General features: G+C 41.5%; 1 protein-coding gene across 6 annotated transcripts in view; it reads right to left on the bottom strand.

Annotated features, from left to right (window-relative positions):
- Positions 1-26,909, bottom strand: part of GRID1 (glutamate ionotropic receptor delta type subunit 1) — an 890,324-nt gene that overhangs the window by 62,995 nt on the left and 800,420 nt on the right. For all 6 annotated transcript variants that reach the window (XM_075072547.1, XM_075072543.1, XM_075072545.1 and 3 more), the window contains exons 11-12: positions 25,082-25,406; positions 22,817-22,955 (exon numbers count right to left, since the gene is read on the bottom strand). In XM_075072547.1, the coding sequence (XP_074928648.1) occupies positions 22,817-22,955; positions 25,082-25,406 (464 nt within the window). The remainder of the gene's footprint in view (positions 1-22,816; positions 22,956-25,081; positions 25,407-26,909) is intronic.

Raw genomic sequence — 26,909 nt, 5'->3', positions numbered from 1 at the left:
AGAAGGAACTGAAGGGCGGCTGGGTCGGCAGGGGTATATATCCGGCACCATAGCGGCGCCACTCCAGGGGGCACCCTGCCGACCCACCGAGTGTTGCTAGGGTAAAAATCTTCCGACGAACGTGTACGCGGCGCGCGCACACCTAACTGGAATGGATATGAGCAAGCACTCGAAGAAGAACTGGACAATGTTACAAGAAAAATGTTCCATTGTTAAGGATGACCTATAATAATCACTTTGCACCCATACATTTAATTAAAAGTTAATCCCCACGAAGAAAAACCTTAATATCAGATTGCCCCGAAAATCACTATGTACTGTATAGGGATATTACTCATATCCATTGGAGCAGGTTGTGTGACGTAATATAACTTTTTAATTTCAATGTCTACTTCGAAGTAATAATGCCAAAACTGTTTGAAGCTTGGTTGAACAAGTACTTGTTTTAATAGAGAGCATATTTCACTGAGATAGTCCTGATCTAGATACAAACATTCCCAGACTCTGGGAGGTTCAGATCCACAGCTTTAGTTTGCGCCTAGCTCTAATTTAATTTAGGATTAAGAATCAGATAGACGAGCTCTTAAATCATCCATCATTAGATTGCCAGCCCCTCTGCAATGACATTATAGAATTCTGCACTGTTCTGTTTTACTGCAAATCAAAGTCATATTTAATTATCCTTGATTTGGGGCTTGATCTTCCAAAGTGCTGAGCAGCAGGGTCCTGATCCAGCAAAGAACGTAAGCATATATTTGACTTCAAGAATTTAAGTGGTCCCATTGAAATCACACGCAGAATGTTCACCTAGCATCAACAAATCCTTCTCTAGTAGCCACACTGATCCATATTTTACATAAAATTTTTGTTATTGGTTATAATTGGGGGGAGGTACCACAAAAAATGATCTAAATGTCTCCCAGAAATCCTGGTGGACAAAGCCTCATGGGAGTTTTTACAGGAGAAGCCGTATGCATTGGAGCTCGTAAGAAGTGATACACTCTGTAGCATTGCAAATATCTGAATGGAACACAGAGATTTGCTATAATTCCAAAACCTCTGAATAAATATTTGTGAACTCTGCCAGTTTATGATCTTTTTGCAACATGATTTAATTTTCTCTGTGATGTAATGAACAATGAGGAAAAATGTTTCCTTTCAGTTGAATAGGAGGAATTCTTTTAAATATTAGTATTTAAATTCTTCAACACAAAATACAGAGCAGAGGCTTCCTAAAACAGGTCTCCAGGAATTGGTGAGCTACTCAGAGTGAGCAAGCTCCCCGACATAGCTAAAAGATCTGCAAATGCCCCTAAGAGTGGGAGAGTGGTGGGCACAATCCTTGCAGAAGGGACTCGAAGGTGGCAGGACTGACTAGATTGGGGTAGGAGGAGGATAGCAGCTGGCTTCCACTTCCCATTTGGCCTCTCTGGAAGTACCAGACCCTCAGTGGTTCTTCTCCCCTCTATCCCACCCTGAGACATAGGCTGGGAGAGAACTCTAATCTCTTGGAAGGAATGGAAGAAGTGGACACTCCAATAATGGCACCAGAGCCATTTGGAGGTACTAAAGCAGGAAAGGAGAGGACAGAGAAGCCACCTCTTTCTGAACCAAGGGACCTCAGTGATATCAGAATCTCCACTCTTACATTTGAAATGTTGACATTTTGCTGTCCGGTTAGACCAGTGAATCTTCAGGAACTCTTCCAATACAACCACCCTCTCCTTATGGACAACAACTCCTTCTCTTCTGTCCTTGCCCTTTTTGCTGCTGAGTGCTCCCCTCTTCAAGTCTCCCTCCCCAACTTCCTGTAGCTCTCTCTTTAGGGGAGAGGATGAAGAGCTGTGGGCAGAGAGGCATCTTGAATGGACCTTGGGCAATAGGATAGTCCGTGTTCCCTGACAGCTGCCAAAGGCATATGTTCAGAAGACAAGGACGGGAAGTCAACACAGCTGAAAGATAGGCTCCCTTATTGAATTACCCCATTTGGCAGCTGCATAGCTCCAAATGAATAAGCCTCATTAGCTCTATGAGCCAAGGGTTCAGCCTGTTCCTTCAAAACAATAATATTTTGCAGCTCCTCCTCTTCAGCCTGTAACATGTCCCTCTGCTCCTACTCATTATCAGCATCCTCACTGACACCCTCCATGCCTGCCCTGTAATAATTTCAATGTCATCCTATTCATTACGTCAATCTATTAGCATATCATCTTAAAATGCAGCAGCAGCATCTCTGTCAGGATCCATCCCCTACATTCCTGATAGCTTGGTCCCTCTTAGGGATTTTGAGTTCAATCTCGGTTTTAATGCTACAGTTCTTTGATATTTAGAATCAGAGTTGCCTAGTCAGAAGGAGGAAAGTTATGAGGAAACTATGCTGCCTTTGCCCTTAGCCCTCTTGCTGCCACGTTCTTGGGAATGTTGCCTCTATCAGTGTTCTGCATGAGGTATTGCTTCTCTTCCTGTTGCTGCAGTGATTGCTGCTGACCCTTGCCATTTGTTTTGGAAGTTATTCTGAAACAGACCTATATGTGGGTAAGGAATTCATCCATGGCCTAACAGGGAGTTCTGGCCTACAAAATAAAAATAACAATGCCTTCTACTTAGAGATGGAAACACTAGCAAGGCAGATGAACACACTAGGCCAGGGGTCGGCAACCTACGGCACGGGTGCCACCTTTTGCGTGCGAGCCGATTTTGCCTGGCACACGGCTGCCAACCGGGGTCCCAGCCATTGCCTCCGCTCAGCACACGCGGCCGGCTGAGTGAAGTGGGGCCGGAGGCCAGGAGCCCAGACCGATGGCAGGCACCTCCCTGGCTTACCCCCTCACCACGCTTGTTCTGCGGCTCCTGGAAGTGTGAGGCACTGGGCACGGGGCCCTGAGCCTGCTGCGGGAGAGGCGGCAGCAGCTCACACTCCCAGGATCTGCAGAGCCTGAGCACAGTGAGGGAGGAGCCGGGGGGCACACGGGGCCTACCGCCAGCATGCATCCACTTCAGGAGCCCCCCTCACCACACTCTGGTTCTGCGGCTCCTGGAAGTGTGAGCCGCCACCGCTGTCCCTCCCACAGCTCCCCCCCTCCCGCTGCCTCAGCACTCCACGTGGATGCTCTGGCTTTCTGGTGCCTCCAGAAGGTGGCTCCTCCCTGCCGAGCTGCTGCAGCGGCCCAAGTCTGGCAAAACCCATGAGTGCACTTGGGGCATGGCCCATCTGAGTTGGGTTGGGAGGGCTCACAGGGGGGCTGTGCACCCTCCAGGGGAGTTTAGAGGGTGGGAAGGGGGGAACCTGGTCTGGGGAGCAGCCCTGGGCACGGCAGGCCCCTGGGATCTATAAAGGCTTGTTGGGGATTTGCCCCTCAATTAACTGTTGTGCAAGGTGGAAGTTTCACCTAGGGCGCAAAATATCCCTGCACGGGTCCTGCCCCAGGGGGTGTGTGTACCCTAGGTTAAGAATCACTGCACTAAACGGATAAGATATGCATTTTAATTTAATTTTAAATGAAGCTTCTTAAACATTTTAAAAAACTTGTTTACTTTACATACAACAATAGTTTAGCCTTACAGAGAGAGACCTTCTAAAAACATTAAAATGTATTACTGGCACGCAAAACCTTAAATTAGAGTGAATAAATGAAGACTCGGCACACCACTTGTGGAAGGTTGCCGACCCCCGCACTAGGCCAAACGGAGACATAGTGTAAGCACGTTATACTCTACTAAAGTCAACGGAGCTGCAGCTATTGACACCAAGTGTGAATGTGGCTGAGTATCTAAAGACAAAAAATGACATGGGCCTCCACTGCTGATATGGGCTTCTCATCATCAGTGAAGCAGGAGCAGGTTCTAAGGGTGGTTTAAACTAGCAGAGACCTTTGTCCTGCTATAAAAATGATAAGACTTTCTACTCAGGAATGGAATTTATTTTATTTTATTTTTTTACAAAACCTGTCACCATGGCAACGAGTCTCTTTCCTTATGGGTAAAACAAAACATCAATTAACCCTTAGCAGGCAGTAACACTAAAACACCTACTTATCACTATATGGCACCTAAAAGTGCAGTCAGGATTGGGGCCTCAATGCACCAAACAATACAAAGAATGAGCAAAATACTGTCACTGCCCCAAAGAATTTAGAATCTAAAACCCTGATCCTTCAACATGTGTGAGCAGTCCTGTCGAGTTCAATGGAACTACTCCTGCATGTAAAGCTAATCACTTGCACAAGTGTTTGAAGGATCAGGGCCAAGAACGTCGGACAGAAACAACAGACAAAAAGTATTAGCCAAAGAACATACATACAACGCATCAAAAGCATGGAACTTGTCAGAAACTCCCACCACTATTTAATGTCTCCAAAACTACCTTCTCCCCTTCCTGCATGACTTAGCCCAGATTAAAAATACAGAAAACAAGACAAATACAAACAAAAAATACTCTTAAAAGCCTCAGTTCTGCCATGAATGCCACATGGGCTCACAGCAGTCAATGGGGCTTTGCCTTTGCAGAGATTATTGAAGGATAAGGGTCTAAATTAACAAGAAATCATACTAACTATGCAAACAAAAAGCTGAAACAAAATGATTAACTAAACACTAAGCTGAATAAATACCCTATAATATTATTTATTATTGGTTACTTAATATTAATTAATACTAGCTGTACATGCCATAGCAACAAACTTTCCTTGGCTTTGGGCAGCTGTTATATTTGAATGAGCCTTAACTGACAGGCACAGAAATCTGTCCTGCACAGTCAAATGAAATATCACTTTTCCCTCACAGATGAAATTACTAATGGTGGTATTTTTGCCAAAGGGAAGATCTCTCCCACTCCATCCCTCCTAAAAACAGCCTTCCTTTTGTGCTTACTCATAATTTAGACACAGACAAGGCCTGATCTTCTTCCCATTAAATCAAAAGAGAGTGGGATTGAACTCAGGGTGATTCAGTGGGCAAACATTTATTTAAAAATCTATAATATCTGCAGGGTTGGTTTTTGAATACATGAATTAGAGCTTGCCTAAGCACGGGCTTGCTCCTTGAGACCCCAGCCATTATGGTACTATCAGTGCTCTTTATTACAATTACTTTTTTTTATTTTTTAACATTTATATTGTGATGGTACCTCAAGGCCACACTCGTGTTGGTCCCCACTATGGTAGGTGGTGCGCAGACAGATAATAAATGACAGTCCCTGCCCAAATATATTACTATCTAGAAGAAAGCTTACAGTTTACATAAGACAGACTCTGCCAGACAGAAACCCATGGGATCTTCTATAGTAACCTCAATTCACATCCCAACGAATGGTCTAATCCTTCATTTTCTGTGCATGGCTGGATTACTGCATCCACAAGTCAGTGGTACTTGGCACAGGGGTAGAACTCTGCCCACAAGCAACAAATTGGAAAATCAGGGCCCAAGCCATTAAAATTCATCCTTTGAAGAGTCTCCCCTCTCCAGATAGGAAGCCAAATGTTTTGCTCAGTTACTACCAAAACCTCACATACTGGGAGGAAAAAAGTTCAAATGAAACACAGCTTGTTCAAATGTTGTATGAGAATCTTGAACCAGGCAAGTTTCTTTTGGGTTAGAGCTATCAAAATTTCATGTAGCTCTGTATAATCAGCTGGTACAAATATCTGGCAGAAGTCTTGACAGGGAAAGCCCAAAGAGAGAACAATAAGTACAGGAAGTTGCATCCAAGTAGTTTTGTGCCATTGTGGCACCGATTCTGCACTACAGCTATCCAAATGGCACAAGGAAAATTAGCATCACTTCAAATACAACTGAATAAACATCTCCCAACACATGCTCTTTTATAAATGTGATTCCCACCCCTCAGCCCCCGTGCACTGAAGAAAGTTTTGGGAAGATGTTTCATTGTAATTGAATAACAAAAGTAGAACTGGTTAAAGATTTCCCAGCAGAACCGTGTTTTATCAGCAAGTGCTGATTTAGTGGAACTGGGACCCCTGAGCTACAGCTGCCAGCCTTTTTGTCTGTTGGCTACCAGGAAGTTAAGTATCCCTGGGCTGACCAGCTCCTCAGGCACCTGGGCCGCCTGGCTCTTCAGCTGCTCAGCCTGGGGAGCCTGAGAGCCCAGGGAACACACTTCATTTTGGAAATACCAAAACGTTCCCACTGCTAGAAAGCTGCAGTGTTTCCAAAATAAAATACTGGGGAATTTCTGTTCTTTGAAGTGTTTTTTGGCTTTTCATCATGATTTGGGATGGAAAAAAATTCCAAAACCTCACAATTTTGCACTTAACTGAAATTCTCTTTCCTGGCCAGCTCTGAACCAAAGGTTTTTCAGCATGCATACGGACAATGAATTGCTAAAAAAGTGATTACTTCGTTTTGTGACTCTCTATTTGTAAACTAGAAGAAGAGTCATCGTAGTGCATTTCCACACCCAGACTCACAAACATATAGGCAGGGCTATATACCACACATGTGGAAGTGATATCCATAAGCAAATGAGGGAAATATAGCATAGACAAAACTCCTACAAGGTGAGTGCACAAGGTTGGAAAACCATACTTAGGGAGTAGTTATTTCCTAAACAAATAAATGTGCCCAGTTTACAAGGAAAAGAAAGCATAATTCACACCCCTCCAAACTCACATTTGGATCTGAGTCAAACTGGGGTCTTATCCATCATCACCAGGAATAACTTCTGTAGACCAAATCAGGTCCTCAGTTACACCAGTCGATCCCAATTATCTTCAAATTATGCACTCTAATCCCCAACCAGTGCCAGTGGTTTCCACAGGTATATCTCATCAGCCTTCTAAATGGAATTTAGAGCTCCACCTTGCTAGGGGCTGAGCATCCTGGTTCTGACACAGCATAGCTCGTAAACTTGCACTTAACTTTAGGCAATAAGCAGTCCCATTAGAGTCAAAGAGATCACTCACGCTGAAAGTTAAGCATGTATTTAAGAGTTCTGCAGAGATCAGGGCCAGAGTGCTCAGAACCTTTCTGCTGATACTGCACAAGGAGGACTGTAATTCAGCTCCCCCACTCTCAGATCTTCTGCCTCTGCAGAGTAAACCAAGTCAGAGTAATAGAATTTTTGTCACTGAAGTAATCTCATCTGATGCTGTATATACACAGAATAGCTCAGTTGCAAAAGACGCTAGTTCCAAATGCTTATTTTTCAAAGTAGAATGACACTTTAACCAGAAGGTCATTTTTCCTTCTCTCCATTGTCTACCCAATGACAATTGCTTACTATTGGTATTTGCACTTGTTATTTATATTACAGTGTCACCTAGAAGCCCCACGTGAGATTAGGGCCACATTGTGGTAAGCATTTTTTAAAAGCTCTATTTTGATGCTGTATTGATATAAAAAGAGAAGGGGCAGTGGCAGATCAAGGCTAAGACTTTCAAAAACAGTAGCCTAAAGTTAGACTTCTAAATCTATATTTATGCTTCTAAATGAGTGGACAGGCTTTCAGTACTAATCAATTGATAATTTTCACCCAAGAGCATGTCTTGAGGTCATGGATCCAAGGCTCAGAAAGGGGTCATGAGCATTTGAAGGGCAGATCCAAAGGACAGCTGCTGTCAACCCCCAAAATCTGACATTGTTGAGCTCTACATCTGAACCTGGCCCAAGATCTACCCTTCATTTATCATTTGAGAAGGAAATGAAATATAGAAAATTTAGGATCTACAATAGACAAAGCTGGCCGCAGTTTTTTTCTGAAAAACAAAGGGCAGATTTTTAAAGTTCCCATGGGATTATTAAAAAAAACTCCAACCCCACATCCACTATGGCAATGGTTTTCAACCTTTTTTTAATTTGTGGACCCCTAAAAATTTTCAGATGGAGGTACAGACCTCTTTGGAAATCTTAGACAGTCTATAGGTCCCCAGGGGTCTGTGGACCACAGGTTGAAAACCATTGTTCTATGGTAAGAACAACCTTTCGTCAACCCCTGAGACACAGTATGTAGACCCCCAGGGGTCCGCAGACCACAGGTTTAAAAACATTGCACTAGGCCATCATGCCTTCTATTTGAGCATCCCAAAGGGCTAATGTGTAAATTAAAGCAAGGTATTCTACACTTCTTGCAATATTAATTAAAGTAAAAACTGCAGCTGGTGTTTAGCTAGTACTCAGTCCCAGCAGCAGGTTTCAGTCACTTTACCTAAATCAAACATATCATAAAGTTGGCATGAAAATCATATTGTCTGAACTGAACACATCTGGTGAATGATACATGCTTTCACTTATAATGAAAATAACAAATTACCTCTATTACTAATGTAGATATGTTTTTAAACAGTTCACCATACTGATTTCTTCTACCACTCACATTTGGAAAGCTAAAATCATTATGGAGATTAATAACTAAGATCAAGAAAACAACATGTTCATTCTTCTCTTCTGATATCAGAAGCATCTGATACTTCTTTATGAAGTTGCTGCAGTGTGATTTTGTAATGACAAATAATTGCTTTTTGTTCAGATTGTAAGCTCTTTGGGGAAGGGATGATCTTTTTGTTCTCTATTTGTACAGCTCCTAGCACAATGGGGCCCTGGACCATGACTAGGTTTCCTAGATGCCATGGTAATATAGATAATAATAATAAATAACAATAATTAAATAGTGTCAAGAATGAGTACACCTGGTAGCTTGTTTCTAGATTGTGATACTCCTACTAATGCTGAATAGTATAGTATGCAACTATTATACCATTATACCATGAGTAGTTCCATCAAAATCAATGAGACTACTGGACTATGGCATCACTCAACTTTGTTGTGTGTGAGTTCACTGAAACTGACATGTAATCTAAAACTAGTTGCACTTGGAGCACTGTGGAATCCCGTGAATTTAGGATTTACTTGCTGCAGAGTAAATTCGGGCGTCACCTGCACCAGTACCACTAATCTCACGGCCAAGGAGGACTGGAGAGGGATCCTTTTGAAGCTTACTTTGGCCTTCGTGTCTGCCAGAGGGGTTGCCCCTCATGTACAATGAGCCATTATTATCGCTCTCCCTCTCTCTAAGTTTGAACACAGTCTCACTATTTGTGGACCTGATTTGCTATCACTGAAAACTTTGCAGCAAAATTAACAGGCTGCTCCCTGTGCTGATGATAACCAGTCTTATTAGGCCAGACTAATCATATTTCTTAGCTTGAAAATATCATCACTTCCTTAGCTAGGAAACAGTACTTTTCGCTATTTGAATTGTTCTCTATTTTTCATTAGATGGATATGCATAGCTATAAATCAATGAAAATAAGTCAGTGATTTATTTTCCTAGACTTACTCCAATATTTGGGCAGGGATGCAAATCCCCCTAACTGCATGAGATTATTAAAGTAGGTTTCTCAACTGTACCAAAATGGCTTCCCTAGGAGACTATTAATCTTCTCCTGCACACAGATGAGACTGGAAACTCTCCTCTACCAAACAGCTGAAGGAGGTGCACACACAGAGAAAAAGAGGTTTTATTCAGCAAAGCTGATGACTGCAGGAAATGACAATAACATATACCAGCTTCCCATTGTTAAGAGATTGTTCCTTCAAGGAAAGCTGTCCTCCATATTAGAAAATCATTTGTGATATGAGAGTAATAACCAGGAGCACCGCCACCTTTTTTTGAGCCCTAGGCAGTGGAAGGTCCCGCCCCTAAAAAGGCGTCCCCGACAGAGGTGGCGGACAGTCCCGCCCCTGAAATACTGCTGACGACCGGGGCGGCCGCCGCCCCCCAAATGTTAGTGCTCTAGGTGACCACCTAGGTCACCTAATGGGTTGTGCCGGCCCTGGTAATAACTCATTAAAGATGTCAGTGCAGGAAAGGATTCTGTAAGCAAATAAATAAATAACCTCTCTCCCCCTTCCCCCACCCAGAAAATAAATAAAGCAATGAACATTTTCCGTAGCATGTTAATTATTAAGAATACCAATTCCTGTCTCACAAAAATCCTTTAAAATTTGATCCATTAAAGATAGTCTGTTTTATATTTGACACCATCAGGAGTAACACAAATAATTCCAACTCTACTTAAGCGGATATAAGATTTTAAAAGCCTCGGTGAGTAAAAAGTTAACCATGATCCATGCCATAATGTAAAAGAACACTGAAAACTTCTGGCGGAAAATGAAGGAAACAACAATTGATTAGCCTGAGAAAAACAAATAAACCCTGCTTCCCAAACCTCCTGTTCCTCTTCAACTAGCTAGTCATTCTTATACTGATAGAAACCTGGTAAGGACTGTGACGGTGCTAATAGGCTATGGTAGATAATTGAGATAGAAAAGACAAAAAGAGTTCCTAAGGGAAATTAATAGAAATGTTAGTTTGAGAAAGGCAGGGCTGGCTCCGGGCACCAGCATTCCAAGCAGGTGCTTGGGTGCAATCTGCAGGGGGCGGCAGGATGTGTGTTTTTGCCCTCAAGCAGCGTGACAAATTGCCGCTGCGGACTGCGGGGGCAGCCCATGTGCCGTTAGGGCAGCATGCGCATTTCTGCAGCAGTGAAAATTCGGTGGCAGCTTCTATGTTCAATTGTCCATGTCGGTGCAGCTTCCGTCTTCCAGCTGAAGACAGAAGCTGCCTCCGAATTGCCACTGCCGCGGAAACGCGCATGCCGTCCTAATGACACATGGACTGCCCCCGCTGTCCGCGGTGGCAATTCAGCGTGCTGCTTGGGGTGGCAAAAACAGTAGAGCCAGCCCTGGAGAAAGGAGAATAAGAGAGATCTCAGTTCTACAGGAATTACAGTTGGAAAGGATAATTGTGTAAAGACACTTCCTAGGTGAGTAATGTATTTCATATCTTCACCTTTTCTGGGTGGATCCACAATTCTGGGCATACAGTTTGTTTATTGTTAACAGATTTAATGCACAAAATGCAAAGTAAAGTGGTTCCACTTTTAATTTTTGCCACTACAAAATGTTTTTATTTTCTTGTGTGGCTATAACATATTGACAGCAGATGCACCTAAGAAATCCTTCACGGAGAGAACTACACAGCTACTAAGATAAATTAAACCACAGCTAATAATTAGCATTTCTTCAAGTTCTAACTGTCTGTACATTCAGTTAAACAGAATTTTGTGACTCCAATAAATAGTGACTCCAAATAATAGGACATTCTTTCATAGCGATGAGAACCACCAAAGCATAGATGTTACGAACAAGTGGGGGAGATAAAGAAAAGGACTGTTTTTATTACAGCAGAAACTACAGATACTAACAGAATATTTTACAGTGAATTCTAAAAGTTCCTCAGAAGTTTCAAATATCTTAAGTGAGCTAGAAAGTGTTATATACTACCTTGAGTTCTCATTTTTCACTGAAGTCCATCAAACCTAGGCTCTGGAAGACCATCTTTTGGAGTTGTTATATGAACTGAACTGCTAGCTACATTACATAACTTTAGTTCGACACTTTAAATATGAAATAGAGGCAAACCTATAGCAGTATGATGTTGGTCACTATTTACCACTCTGGTATTGGCCAGTGTTGTCCTAGTAATAAAAGAGCAGATACTTATATTTTAAAATATTTAGAGTAATGGCAGGGAAAGGGTTCCCTTGCATTATGGGATCGTTCCTGTACCTTTCTGGTAAAAATATAAACCAAAATAGTACTATAATGGCACACTGTGATTCCCGTATTCATCTTGGTACCACTGAGCACATGGCATCAGAAAATAATTGGGATATGTCCCTCCTGCTGTTAGATGTGAAAGAAATACTGATATTTTCTAACTGAAGTGACAGCAAATCAAAAATCGCTGTTCAGGAAGGAAAGCTGAACTCTGCTTTCCTAACAGACTTTCACTGATAGTTCTTAGTTACAGATCTGGGTCAGTATTTTAAGAGGCGTGGCGGAGCTGCAACTCATTTTAGCTAACTATATGCTGATTAACTGTGGGCACTTTTCAAAGTGCACCTCAGAATTCTGCTGTGCTTGTCAGTGAAATCCTGTACCCCTGCTACTTTGGAGCCCTTTATGAGATTGTGCACTGCATAGCTTGCTAACGAGAGAATATGGATCCTTCACATGGAAGAACTATTCTCTTATACTAATAACTGTAGATAGCACAGAGAAATGGTATAAATATAAAATGTATTTTACTTTAATTATATTTTCCTCTGAGTGGATCAGTTCTACTGAGTGGATCAGTTCAGTTCCATGAAAATAGCTTTGTCCCAGGTTCTATCTGGCATCCTACTTTGAGATTCTGAATATCTTCTAAGGAAGGATATATCCAGTGGATGGGACAAAATTTGATTGTACAAAAGAAGAGCAAATACAGTCAATAGGCAAACACTATATACGGAGAAGACACTCAGCTAGTACAGGGATTGGGGCCATATAAGTATCTAGCTAGACTGGTATAGTGGATAAAGAATAGACTCCCATCAGGCCATCTCAGAGGTCCAGAGAGGCCTGGGCCACTTCAAGCTTTTGAGGTCCCTAGCCATAATAAAAATTAAAAATGATGACACGTGATAACAAAATAAGGCACCAAAAAAGTTGTGAAACTTATCAAATGCAAAAAAATTATCAAGTGTCTAAATTTGAGGCCCCCTTTGAGCTTGACGCCCAGGCCAAACAGTCCTCCTGATGCCTCCCATGTCCTGCAATGGTGAAACACAAAAATTCAAGTAGTTGTAAATTTGCTTCGCATTTGGTTGTTCCTAGGCCAGAACGGATTTCAATAATGGAGGACGCAGTTAGTCTTTCTTCTTATTCTTGGCTTGGTCCTTAAAAATGATAGATGATGGTAATCTTTACAGTTAGGAAATGTTTGCAACTTTAAGACCTGTTCTGTCTTAACTGTCGTAGTAATCTTTATTATGCTTTCTTAATAACCTTTTTTATTGGTTCATTCAGGGCACTATACAGTGGAACAATAAAATGTTCTATTCGAAAAAATTCTTTTACTACTGCTGTCATAAACAGATAGCTAAGGGTTAATGTTTCTTTCACCTGTAAAGGGTTAACAAAGGGAATCAAACACCTGACCAGAGGACCAATCAGGAAACTGAATTTTTTCAAAAACTCAAGGAGGGAATGTTGGGTCTGTGTCTTTGTCTGGCTCTCAGCTATGAGAGGGGATCGTTTCTATCTGTAAGCTTCTAATCTTCAGTTTCAAAGTTATAAGTACAAAGGTAGAAAAAACAATAGGCTGTTATTGTTTTTTTTGTATTTACATGTGTGTAGTTGCTGGATGTTATAATTGTATCATATTTTTTGATAAGGCTGTTTATTCATATTTGTTCTTTTAAGTAATAGCCTTGTATTGTCACTTTGATGCAGAGATCATGTTCATGGGTTTTTTCTTTCTTTTTTATATATAGCTTCTTTTAAGACTTGTTGAGTTTTTTTTCTCCTCTTGGTAGGTAAGGAGACGAAGGGGAGGAAATTTCTTTTGGTGTTAGATCTACGAGGGTAAAGCTCTGCAAGCACCAGGGAATTGTGGGAGGGGTAAGAGAGACAGAATCATTTTCTGTTTCCTTGTATTTGTTGTCTTTTTGTGGAAGAGAAAGACATACTTCTGTATTTGTAATGTAAAGAGGTTCATCAGTAACTTCAGGTTAGCCCAAGAGGAAATTCCTGGGTGGGAGAGAGAGGGGGAAGGGAAGTGGGTTATTTCCCTTTGTGGTAAGACTCAGGGCTTCTGAGACTTGGGCTTCCCCAGGGAAGGGTTTGGGGAGACCAGAGGGAGCCAAAACCCTGGAATTTTTGGCTGGTGGCAGCGAGATCAAATCTAAGCTGGTAATTAAGCTTAGAGGGGTTCATGCAGGGACCCAGATTTCTGGACGCGAAGGTCCAGATTTGGGAATGCTTATGGTAACTGCATCCTGTATTTTCTCCTCCTGTAGCAGCCAGACAGAAAAAAAGGTATAACAGAAAAAAAGAAAAACATATAGAAGTGAGGTTACTGAGTGGAATGATTCTTGCAATATAAAGAAACCAAATATAAATAGGACAGTGAATGGAGCAATGATTAGGTGGGCGGGCAGTGCAATGAAAGATGACACAAAATGAATACAGCAGTTCTGCTTCTGAGATTGCAAATGAGTAGACTATTTTAAAGAGAAAAGCAGAACTTCAAAGAAACAGAGAGATGAGAGGTTCCAAATCCCAAGATTCAAACCAACCCTTTGAATATTGACTGACATATCGGAACTGTTGTTCTTGTTAGAGTCCCACCACTCCAGTTGAGGAAAAACAACATATAAAATCAAAAGATTTAGCAGGATAGACAAAGGATCAAGAGCCCAGCTGATGAATTTTGGCGTAGCCATATCCAAATCATTGTCCTTATCCGACCTCTAATCCAAATTTTTGTCTAAATTTAATCTGGATCTCAGCACTGACTCCTCAATGCATTTCAACTACAGAACTTCCCTGGAAGGGGAAGAATGAATAGACATACAAATTACAATACAGCACAGGAAATGATAGACTTCCACCTGTACTTCAGTCTTCCAACAACCTCCACTATAAACCTTTTAAAATCTGAGCTGGAGATGTGTAATGCATGTTTAACTTTCAGTTGTGCTCTCAAAATTTTGCACCCACAAAAATGACTCATGCTAGTGTTTGCACCTATACAGTTGCACACATGCCCAATTGGTATGAGAGGTTAGTATCCATCCCCATCTGCTGCTGAACTATGAAGATTCACAGTAGAAACACACCCCAGTGTGGAGAGCTCCAAAGAAGCTCCAAATTTTGTGTTGTCTGGAGCACTTCACTACTGGCTTCAACACTGAGGAAATTAAAGTGAGGCAGCAGCAGCTTTATTACATTTCTGCTTGTGGCTTGGATGGGGAAGGAACACTGCTGGCTTAGACGACAGCCTAGAGTCTTTCCCCTTGAATTTCTGTGCCATGGTGTGTCAGCAGAAAAGTGTTTTCAAAGAAGTTTCCTGTGAGTGCACTGGGAGTGAAAGCAAGCCATACAGAAGACTCAAAGGTAATTATTGCACTACAGGTGTTTTTCTCTTCCCCTAGTTAACTCGCTTGAGTCCTGTACTATTTTTAGTCGTCTCTTTTTTATGAAGTCCTTAATCATGATGATGATGGGGGGTTTTTAATAATGCCGCCCCCACACACAAACCCTTCTTGTCAAGGTGCCTGGGGTGCTGCATAGACACGTTAAAATACTGTAAAATAAACAAAATTAACAATATAAGAAACCCAAATGAAATATTGAAAATCAAATCCTGTGGCATCAGTGAGAGAACGGCTGCTTTCAAGCTCAAGGAGTTCCAATTCAAGGTCCCAGCAAGGGCAGATTCCTGCCAAAAAAACATTGTAACCATTTCACCGTTTCAGAGGAAGCCTCTCTTTATTCCCCCAAATCAGCTTTTTCTCTAAGGCCATATCTACACTACAGGGTAACCCCTAACGTAGATGCAGACGACAGCGGCATAAGGGGTTTCTCCATTTCTGCAGGAACACTTCCCTGGGAGATAGTAGCTAGATTGACAGAAGCATTCTTCCATTAACTTAGCTGCATTAACACTGAGGGGTCAGTTGGCATATCTATAGCACTCGGTGTGGATTTTTCACACGTCTGAGTGATGTAGCTATGTTGACCTACATTTTAAATGTAGAACAATCCTAAGAAGTAAGCCTTCTACTACTTTTTCCACTATTTGGGATGTACAGGAAGTTCTCCTTGATTTTCTTTAATATATATATATTTTCTTTTCAATGGAACTTAGAAGTTATCTTACGTACTTATATGGCCCCCATTACTGTAGTATCTGAGCATCTCACAATCTTTAATGCATTTATCTTCACAACACCCTTGTGTGCTACAGAAATACTATTAGACCTCTTGCACAGATAGAGAACTGATGCATAAGGCGGCTAAGTGATTTATCCACACAAGAAACCTACAGCAGAGGAGGAACTTCTCCCTAAACACTGGCCCATCCTTCCTACCAGCATCCTGGAAAAATTCAGCTCTCAAAAACAAAACAGAAACCCACACCAAAAACAGGTAAACTTGGGAATTAGCACAAATCAAGAAACCCAAAATCATGAGATGACACAAGAAGCAATTATAACAGCAGACATAATATACTCTTCATATATTGCAATCAGCAAATGAACATGTACAGATGCATTTAAAATATTCAAACGTCTGATGCAAGGACCTATTTGACAAAAGCTCAGTTTAAACTCCTTTGAATTTGCAGACTGCCTACTTCATGCCCTAGTTTTTTACAATGCAGTACTTAATTACCATCAGGAGGGTTCTCCTAAACCTGAGTTTTGAAATATATATGTAGCTGTTGAATTGCATGTATTTTGCTTGCTAATCAGGAGCAAAGATGGAAGTTACATCATTGCTAATTAAACTCATAATTACATATGGCTGGCTTAGTCAGACAGCAGATCCCATGGCTGTCAGAAAACAAACAAAACAAAGCACAATCTATCATGTAAAAGTTTAGACCACTTTTGGTGGATTGTCTCATTGGAGGGCTCCATACTTTACACACAGTTCTGAAGTTGGCAATTGGAAGAGTAAAGTATAATTGCGTGGGCCTAGCAAGAAAGAACACTTGGTATTTACCTGGGATGGTCTAGTGATCCTTTGATTTTAATTGCAAGGTTCCTGTAAGATTTTTGCTCTTATATGATATGGCCTTTTAGCCTTCCTCAAGGCATTTGTCTGAGAACTTCTCTAGATTTTAAAAAATGTTTAAAAATTACTCAGTCGGTCCTGGTTGAACTTAGATCATTGCCTTCTCATCCCCAGTAGCAACTCCTCACTAAGTGCCACAAATCTGGTCCCTTGGGGACACTATGTTCACCTGCTCCTCTGTCCCAACCTGCACCATGACGGCCTTATTTTCAGAGACTCGTCAAGCACTCACTACTCCCACTTATCTCAACTGGAGATGTGAGTGCACAGCACTTCCCAAAAATCAGACTCTAGGACCTCATTGTCTTGTTGTTTTCCGCATTCCCATGGTCAGTGAGATTTTAAGTGTGCACAATCATCAGTGCTCCTCAAGACATCTACCTTGCTCAGTATTGTAGATCTGGGAACAGACCAAGAAAATGGACAGCAGGGTATCAGAGTTAGGAGGAGGCTGAGAAGTGTGAAGCCAAGACAGGAAAGGGGGACGTGGCGAAAAAAGTGGGACTACAGATGTAAAGTCTAGTCTTCATAAAGTCTAGTTCACCAGGAACGGGAGGATGAACAGGAAGGGCCCAGACCTCATGTTGTCAATACGGAATCTGTGGAGAGACTGTGGAAGTGTCAGATGAAGGCAGCAGAAGTAGGGGAGGTAGGATGGGCAGGAGGCTCCATCCAACATCCAGAATGCTGCAAAACTCCTGCAACGCGTGGGAACTCCTGAGAATCTTAGGAGGTCCACACAAGGGGAGTCATGTGCTTTTAGAGAAGATGCCTCTCCTAGAGGATTCATAGATTTGGTTAGGGCAGAGCCCCTTTTCTTCTGGAGCTAACAGAGTCTTTGACTCACCTTCTCCAGCCTCCTCTCAGATGCTGCACTGTCTGGGTTGTGGGACTGCTTTCTGTCACCAGCGCTGCTGCTCCTAATTTGGCTAATTTCCCTTTCTGTGGACGTTAGGGGGGCACTGGAGATCAAACAAGGGTTTGGCAAATCTTGTAAAGCTCATCAGTGCCATGATCTTTAAAAGCCTGCTGATATTCTGCAGTTCCTAATCTGACATTTTAATTTAATGAATTTGCTTTCCAAGAGCTCAACTTTGCTCTGGTGCACAATGACTCACTGAGATCTTTCTAACACACACCATTTTTGGTTTCTCTGAAAAGCCATTTTGTAGCCGGCATGTGGAGAACAACGAGTATTAGCAGAATGATTGACATCTGTTTATTTTCTTCCATACTTCAGCTCTCTGCTAGTCACAGATGACACATGCCAAATTTGAAGCTGGTATTCTAGAGGGAGCTAGGGAGCAAAATCAGGCTTGTAATGAACTTAACTATGTCGCAACTATTGCTGCACCATAATACTAGTTTCTTCTCTTCACACCAAAAGACTCTTCTATGGAGAGAGAGATAACAGCATATATTTATCCAGATTGCGAGGGTTCAATTTCCTAACACGAAAAGTAAATGCAGGAGGATTTGATAGTTCTCAGCAGGTGGGAAAATTGTCAACTATTATTTATGGTGCCTCAAATCTCACTATGGGAGGGAAAAAATGAAATTCAAGGATATATTTCTCTTCTAGGAAAGGCTGTATCTGGAAAAGTTCCAATGCCTAGTTTAGAAGGGAGACAAAAGTTACTTGCATTACACGTTACTTTGCTGAAACCAAGTAGTAGTAAGATCTGGGAACACAGTTGCCAACTTTCACGTGGTAAATAAGCACTCCGACTTTCACAATAAGCCAAAATCAAGCTAATCCCATTTCAAAACAAGGCCAAAACAAGCTGATCCCTAAGAACCCCAACATTCTATGTGACTAGATCCCCCTGGTATGCAGTCTAGGACTGTGGTGGCCCTCTGCGCACCCCTGACTCTCCCCTCCTCCTTGCCCCTGCTTGCTGGGAGATGATAAAAAAAAGAAGCAACAAGCTACAAGCCAAACAAGCAAGAAGCTACAAGCCAAAAATTAGCCAATAAGAAACTCACAAGCCAGTTAAACCGAAAACAAGCCCAATTTCTGTGTTATTTTTGCAGGTTTGGCATGTCTGTCTGGGAACTTGCAGACTAGGGTCTGATGCAGCAGAAGAAACACATGGCAGAGATGAAGTTTCAGCCTCAGGGAAATCTCTCACTCTGTAGCTGGTGATGAATTAGCTTTTACAAGAAATCTCTGCCTAACTGGCTAGGGCATGGAATCATCTCCAACATATTGAAGATGAAGAGGGCAGCCAGTCTATTGAGTACTCTTATTATTGTTTTCAGGGAAAGTGGCATTAATGTGATATTAGAAGTTTTCAATAAAAACCAAAAACAAATCTTAAAAAAACAGATTCTTGGCAGAGTTAAAAATCAGGTAGGGACAAAGGTGGCTTTCAACCACTTTAACATTCCTCAGTGTTTAAGCTGTCTGGCCCCTAGTATAAGTTGGAGCAGCCTTCAGGCTGCTGTAAATTGTGCTTAACTACTTATAGTCATAAGGTACTTGCCTAGCAACTGGGGACTGTCAAGGAATAGGCCACCCTGGCCTCATCACCTTCCCCCCACCTTCCAGGAAAGTCTCATTCACTAGGGTCTGGAGGGGTGAAGCAGAAGCTGCTGCAGGGTTCTACGCCACCAAGGGATTTTCCCTTGTACAACCAGAATCCTCAAAGGACAGGATCTGCCAGCTTTCTACCTCCAAAGTGGTGCAAAACAGCTATAGAAAGTGTGACAGGGAGCTATCAGCAGGACCCAGATCACTGATATTGCTGCAACCCGAGGAAGGCCACAGGCCCAACTGGGGGCAATTATATACTTTCTGTTGGGGGATTGTGAGCATCTGGGTGACAATCACTGGGGCCAACAAGGTAATTAGGGTGAATATAAGGAGAGGAAATAGGAATCAAGGGGCAGCTCAGAAGGAAGCTCGGGGTAAGGGCTGCAGGAAGCCTACGTTTTCTATAAGCCTGTGTTGCCCAGAATTACTATGTAAGAGGAGAGTAAATACAAACCTGGGTGAAAAATAAACAACCCAGTGTGTGTTTGTGACTGTGAAACCATCTGAACTGGCCAGGCAATGAGGGTCACCAGGCAGCGATGGCGGCACCCTGTGACAGAAGGGCTGAGAATTTGGTCTAACGTCTTTCTATTAGTCACTAAATAAATGTGTAATGTCAACCTCACAAACACTATATTTTCAATTTAACATAATATTTGAATAAGTAGGAATTTTTTCTTGCTAAGGCATGAATTCAGGACTCTGTGTGTGTCGCCTTAAAGACATACCAGTGTTGAATTCCCAAGGTCATATCTGCTTTTCTTAATAGGATATTTTGACACACCATTCCCTGTCCCAAAGTTAGAAGCTTCCATTGTCTGTTATCCTTCATTCAGTTTTGGAGTAAAATGGGAGGGAAGACTCACTTGACCAATGTCTGTGAAATAAGTCAATGGAGAATCAGAAAGGGCAAAACTCCAAACAACAAGCAAGTTGAAGGCCCATCATTAATTACTCTTTCCAGCATCAGGGCATGCCATAGAGTTCTGAGAGCGACCTGCTCTATTAGATACGCACAGCATGAGGGAAACCAATTATTGTTGTTCCCTGATCTCAGCCTCACTATTCAGACCAGATGGAAGGAACTGGCCATTTTGAGATGCTCCTTTTTAGATGAAGGAGTTAAGGTCTGAAACATGCTTATAGCAACAGTCAAAATAAGGTGTTTTTGTTTTTTTTTAGCAGCTAGCACCGCAAGCTCAATATAGCTTTGTTTTCAGATACCAGGTTGATTTCTGTCCATAAGGTTGATGTCTGGTTGATGTCCAGGTTGATCACTGACCATAAGGAATCCGTTATTGGGAATTGGCAGTTGCCATTTTGTTGACAGTTGGCCATAATTACATTTCACTGGCCATTGCTGGAAATGCATCTGTGTCATAACTACAGGTAAAAGACTGATTGCTTTCTGAAGTCACAAGACAAAGTCTAATGGGCCCTGTAACTGAACTATCAATCTATAGATTTAGGTAAAGATTTTCCAAGACACCAAATGGATTTGGATGCCCAATTCTGATTAATTTCAATAGGAATTAGGTGTCCAAATCCCATGAGAGGTTTTGAATATTTCAGCCTTAATGATCTCTACTATCAACACAGAAAATCTGCTGTTGATTTTACCTCTCCACTGAAGTTTCTTTACTGCATCTATTGTGCTCTTGTCTTCCACTGAAATCAGAGGACTTTTAGGAAGCACCTGATAGATTGCACAGCCAACTCCTTCTACCTACAAGAAACTAACATTCAGAAGTAGCTGAGTAGGTCATTTTTCAAGCTCTACAGCTCACTGTTCCTGACTTGAGTTGTAATACTGATTTGCACATTGTGCTTCCACCTCAAACCCATCTTACAATTTTTTACCGAAGTCAGAACTGAACATTGTGGCAATTTGTAGCACTCATTGTCTACCATTGACAAAATCTTCTTATACCTGCTGTGCCCATGAAGCATATCCTAAAGGTGCATTCTCTGTTTGCAACATCACACCCAGACACATTATTATATGATGTATATATAAAATGACAAGCTATGGTATAAAGGGTTTATTAACATGGAGTTTGGGATGACAGTATTACTCATGAGAGATTATGTCAACTGTCATTTAGTGGCTAGACTACAGAGAGGGAAAAGGGGGTATTACTGCAGCCTGTTGTGAGAGTTCTCCTTTAGCTTATGGAGTAGAGGTGTCTATGTTAGGACAAGGATTCTAGTCCTACCTCCCCCTGTATGTGGGAGATATATATAGTAAGTGTGCCGATTTGTAGCACAAGAATTCATTACATCAGCATCTTCCATGGTTAGAAGAAGATCCTGTATCCTGTCATTATACTGGGAATCTTCCATTTCCAGTGGAATAAAGCTTTCATTTCACTGATGGGCCACAGGATATCAGACCATAAACCTGTTACTGGGGAAAGATTGATGACAAATAAATTGCCTGCCTTGCACTTCATTTACGTGTACAAGGTAGCAGCTGTAATAAGGATGTTGGTTTAGTAAATGTGCATTTCTCCACATGTATATTGACAATATCATTGTGATAAATTACAGGGCCTTGTAATAAACTACATTTATCCTACACCTTTGTCCTCTTTCCCTCGTACTCATTCACATCTGATGAGAGTATTTCGAAGTCTCCGGGCAGTTTTTAAAAAAATCAGCTTGCCAGGGAAATGCTTCCTTTTTTCCTCCTAAATATGGATTAACTTCCCATGAAGTGCAAGGCACTTGGGGAGTTAGTCCATATTTGAGAAGAGAGAAGGAAACATTTTCCTGGCAAGTTGATTTTTTTTTTTTTTTTGAATGGCAGCTGTCCAAAACTGCCCAGAGGCTTGGAAATACTCTCTTCAGATGTGAATGAGTGCAACGTAAGGAGGACAAAGGTGCAGAACAAATGCAGTTTGATACAATGGTTTCCAATCTAGCACAATGAAACTCCTAACATCTGTATGGAGAAATATATATATTTAATAAAACAACTTCCTTACTACATCTACTACTTTAGAGTCTGATTCTGCCATCCTTTCTCCCTTCCTAGCAGTACCTTACTCTTCAAATAGTCATAATAAATCTGGTCTTTTGATTTTAAGAGCGTGCCTATCTTTTTGTACATGGAATTTTGTGTGCATAATCGTTTTCGTACAGTACTATATAAAACTGCAGAAGACAACATACACAAAATTGCATACCGAAATGACTGTGCACATAAAATTGAACATGCAAAACTAGAGGCCATATGTTGCAGAATGTTTTAGAGATATAAATTTGATACCATTCTTTCAGATTTCCTCCTTTAGAACCAGAAATATTAAGACTCACAAATGTAGGTAATCTAAATAGTGAGGAAGAAAACCTGCATAAGAAAATGAGTTCTCTCAATTAGGGAGATTTATATTTGCCTTTCAAATCAGTAGAAGTTTTCTCTTAAAGTTTAAGTGCCATGGTCTTCCTTATATAAATGTGAAAACTGCTTCACATTTGTACGGAAAAGATTGAAGTAGGGAAGGGAGAAATACTGAATATAAGGAGAAAATTCCCTCAAATATTCTCCTTCTCTCAAGAATGAGCATTCAAAGGGATGATGCATATCTATGAAATTGAGGTTTCCAGCAATGTGTAAAGAAAGGCACTTACCTTATAGGATTATCCATCCTTGATACTGTGAGAAATGCTGCTAAATTAGCTGTATAGGATGAACACACAATAAGGGTAAAGAGCCACCAACTTCCCATCACAATGCGCATAGCCACAGAATTGATAGCAGATTCACCACCTACAAATAAGCAGAGAAATTGAGGTTTCCCAGAAGCCTGCATTTAAGATCACCTACAGTACACGTTCCATGTCTAAAATTACACTGTGAATGATCCCTATGAATTTTACTTGTTGTTCAAACTTGCATTAACAGATCACCCCATCAGTGTGTTCAAAAACCTGTCTTAAGTAGGTCTGATATTTTATATACTATCTAACTGCTCAGCATCCAGAAAGCCATGGAATACTCTATTGTACTGGTGAGGTTTGACCTGCAACAACAACAATAGACTAAAATGTGTTAAAATCACTGGCTCGAATTAAATCTCGTAAAATTTCTACATCAACCCCCTCACCCCAATTGCCCCTCACACAGTCATAAAACAATGCTCTCAAGAAAATTCACACAGGACCTTACCCAGAATTGTCAGGATCTAATTAACAGAATGACTTCCATAAATACAGGCAAATTAATAATAAATAATAACAATAACGCAATATCACTATCTAAACATTTAGGGGAGTAGCCGTGTTAGTCTGGATCTGTAAAAAGTGACAAACAGTCCTGTGGCACCTTATAGACTAACAGACCTATTGGAGCAGAAGCTTTCGTTGGTGAATACCCACTTCATCAGATGTATAACATAAAGGTTAAATATTCAGAGTATATCAAAGTAGACGTACATTGTGTGTGAGGGGGTAATAAAATTTTTAAACTGAGGATAATTGTTCAAACTTCTGTATGCTACTTATGCTGAATTAAATAACATGAGATTGTGGCATCAGTTACACTACAGTAGATTTCTCTATGATGTTTCCAGCGCAATGATGTTTGACCTTTAGTTAAAGATAAAACTGTTAAACAATTGATTTTTGCTAGTCCTCTGGTGTCAGCTTATGGTAAGAAACATAAGAAAGGCCACTCTGGATCAGGTCAGTGGTCCATCTAGACCAGTGGTTCTCAAACTTTTTTTCTGGTGACCCAGAATTGTTGATGCTCATTTCCCAATGGAGCTGAGGATGAGGGGTTTGGGGTGTGGGAGGGGCTCAGGGCTGGGGCAGAAGATTGGGGTGCGAGGGTGAGGGGTGGGGCCAGAGATGAAGGCTTTGGGGTGCAGAAGGGGGCTCCTGGTTTTGGGGGGCTCAGGGTTGGAGTAGGGGATTGGGGTGTGGGAGGGGGTCAGAGCTCTGGGCTGGGGGTGCAGGCTCTGGGCTGGGGCTACTGTTCAGAGGTTTGGGGTGCAGGAAAGGGCTCAGGGTTTGGGGGGGCTCAGGACTGGGGCAGGAGATTGGGGTGGGGGGTTGGGGCACAGGCTTACTTCAGGTGGCTCCCGATCAGTGGCATAGCAGGAGGGGCTCAGGCAGGCTTCCTCCCTGTACTGGCACTGCGGACCACGCTGCACCCTGGAAGTGGCCAGCAGCAGGTCTGGCTCCTAGGCAGAGGCGCGCAAGCGACTCCATGAGGCTCTTGCTCCGGCCAATGGGAGTGCAGAGCCGGTGCTTGGGGCAGGCGCAGTGTGTAGAGCCCTGTGGCCCCCCAGCCTAGGAGCCGTACCTGGTGGTGGCAGCTTCCAGGGCACAGTGCAGTTGCAGAACAAGTAAGGACTAGCCTCTCTTAGCTGGGCATCACCACCGACAGGACTTTTAACATCCAGTTGGCAATGCTGACGAGAGCCGATGCAACCCAGTATCTTACGTTCCGCAACCCAGTACTGAGTCATGACCCGTAGTTTGGAAACCACTGATCTAGACCAGCATTCTGACTTCCAACAGTGCCAGATGCTTCAGAGGAAATAAACAGAACAGGGCAATTATTGAATAATCCATCCCCTATACTCCAATTCCACATTCTGGCAATCAGAAGTTTAGGGACACCCAGAGCATGGGGTTGCATCCTTGACCATCTTGGCTAATAGCCACTGATGAGCCTATTCTCCATGAACTATTCTAGTTTGTTTTGAAACCCAGTTATACTTTTCACCTTCACAATATCCACTGGCAATGAGTTCCATAGGTCAACTATGCATTGTATGAAGAAGTATTTCCTTACATAGGTACCAGAACTAGGGTTAATATAATATATGGTCTACTCTGTCATACTGAGATTGAAAATAATGATGGTAAGATAGTAAATGCTGACAGTACCTTGCTGAACAAAAGCCCCATACACAATCCAAATGGCACTGTGAAGCGTGGAGGAAGCAGAGGGACTGAGATGTGAAGAATTCTGTGCTCTGACTGCCTGGATACGGTTTAAAACAAATATCAAGACACCAACTACAGGGATGGCAGCTGCAATGCAGGCCCACACCGCAAAATCAAAGGGAGCAAAGAGAGAGAAGATGTTGATTTTCTCTTCAGGCTTCCTGATTAGAATCCCCACTGAATAATCCATGTACCGCTTGCTGAAGTCCACAACACTTTCCCGTTCCGGTGTTATAGTGATAGCCGAGATTGCCAAATCTGCTCTCTGTAAGAGAAATGCAACAGGCCATATTTCTTCCTGCCCCTAGCAAGCACATTGCTTAGATTGGGCAGATTTGGACTATAAGAGAAGTTCCAAAGCAGCCAATGATTTACATATTTCATTGATTTCTTTTTCTCATCTAATTTTAAATTGAAGTCAAGTTCAATGCATAAAAAACAGTAGAACCATTTCAATGTATTGAGAGAAATTAATACAATAAAATATGGACTAGTTAAAGGTGGAGTACTGAAATGTACCCTGTGAAATTATTCTATAACAAAGAGCATCTAATTGTCTCACAGATGGGAACTTATTTAACCTTTCTGTCTCACTTTCCTCATCTACAGAATGGAGGCTAATAATCCGAGCTCTTACCTAACTGGGGCATTGTGAAGATTAACGAAAGAGTCACCATCAATATGAAAATCACACTCTGCACGAACACTTCTTTTTATCTACTTTTGTTACAAATAACTTCTGCAACTACTCTAACTGAAATAAAATAATGGGAAACAAAAACCCTATTGTATTCCTCCTCCCTTCCCCCCCCCCTTGTTTATTTTGTGTATTTGGCAGTACTTTATGTATAGTTAGATTTCATTGTTTTCTCTGTACAGTCTATCAGTTTCCCATATTCATACAAAATTTTCAAGTAACAACCAGGGGGACTGTTTTGATTGTTTTTTAAAAAAAGGATTAGGACAATGTGATTGTACAGTCATAAACATTGGAAGAAGGTTTCAGGGACAGTTTACCTCCTGAAACTATTTTGAACTCATTTTTTAAGTGAATAGATTTCATGGTAACAGTCATGCTGGCAACCTTTGTGGAAGATAAACATTTTGTTTGAAATTAATTTGGAAAAAAAAAAAAGTTTTTAAAGCATATTTTCTGTTTCCTAAATTCCCTTTTGTGAAAGAACTCAGAAGAAAGGCTGATATAAAGCTTATTGAAATCAATGGAAAGACTAGTAACAAAAATACCGTTAAGTACTCAGTAGCTCCCAAGAAAGCCTGATCTCATGGGACCTCTAACTAGATTTCCAAATTAATTACATTCAGAAAAGCTGGGATAAATTTAGAAAAAATATGAAAATATCTAATGTTTACCTAATGCACGATGTAATTAATATAGATATAGATATATATTTATTAGAGCTGTTCACTGAACTTGTGTTTTGCTTCAATTTTCATCTCAAGCTTCCCTTTTTCCAGTAATACTAAATAATGATAAACATTTTACTTTCAGTTAAAACATATACTGCAGCAGAGCAACCACCTGTGCAAAAGGGCAACACTATTGGATATTAATTCCTCTAAATGTTCTTGCACTACATTGATGTTGATTGCTCCATATCAGAAACTATGTGCATCTCTGAGAAGACACATTTCATTTCCTCTAGGGATTCTTGGCTATAATCAGTTCTCAGTTATTTCCGTGGTGTTCAATTGTGCTCTTCCTGATTTATATAGATGTAAGTAAAAAAGGAATCTGGCCCTCCAAGTG

This window comes from Chelonoidis abingdonii, chromosome 15 (assembly GCF_003597395.2).
Source record: "Chelonoidis abingdonii isolate Lonesome George chromosome 15, CheloAbing_2.0, whole genome shotgun sequence".
Classification (NCBI taxonomy): Eukaryota; Metazoa; Chordata; order Testudines; family Testudinidae; genus Chelonoidis; species Chelonoidis abingdonii.
The sequence above is the reverse complement of the archived record's forward strand: the minus strand, read 5'-3'. Positions and strand labels throughout refer to the sequence as shown.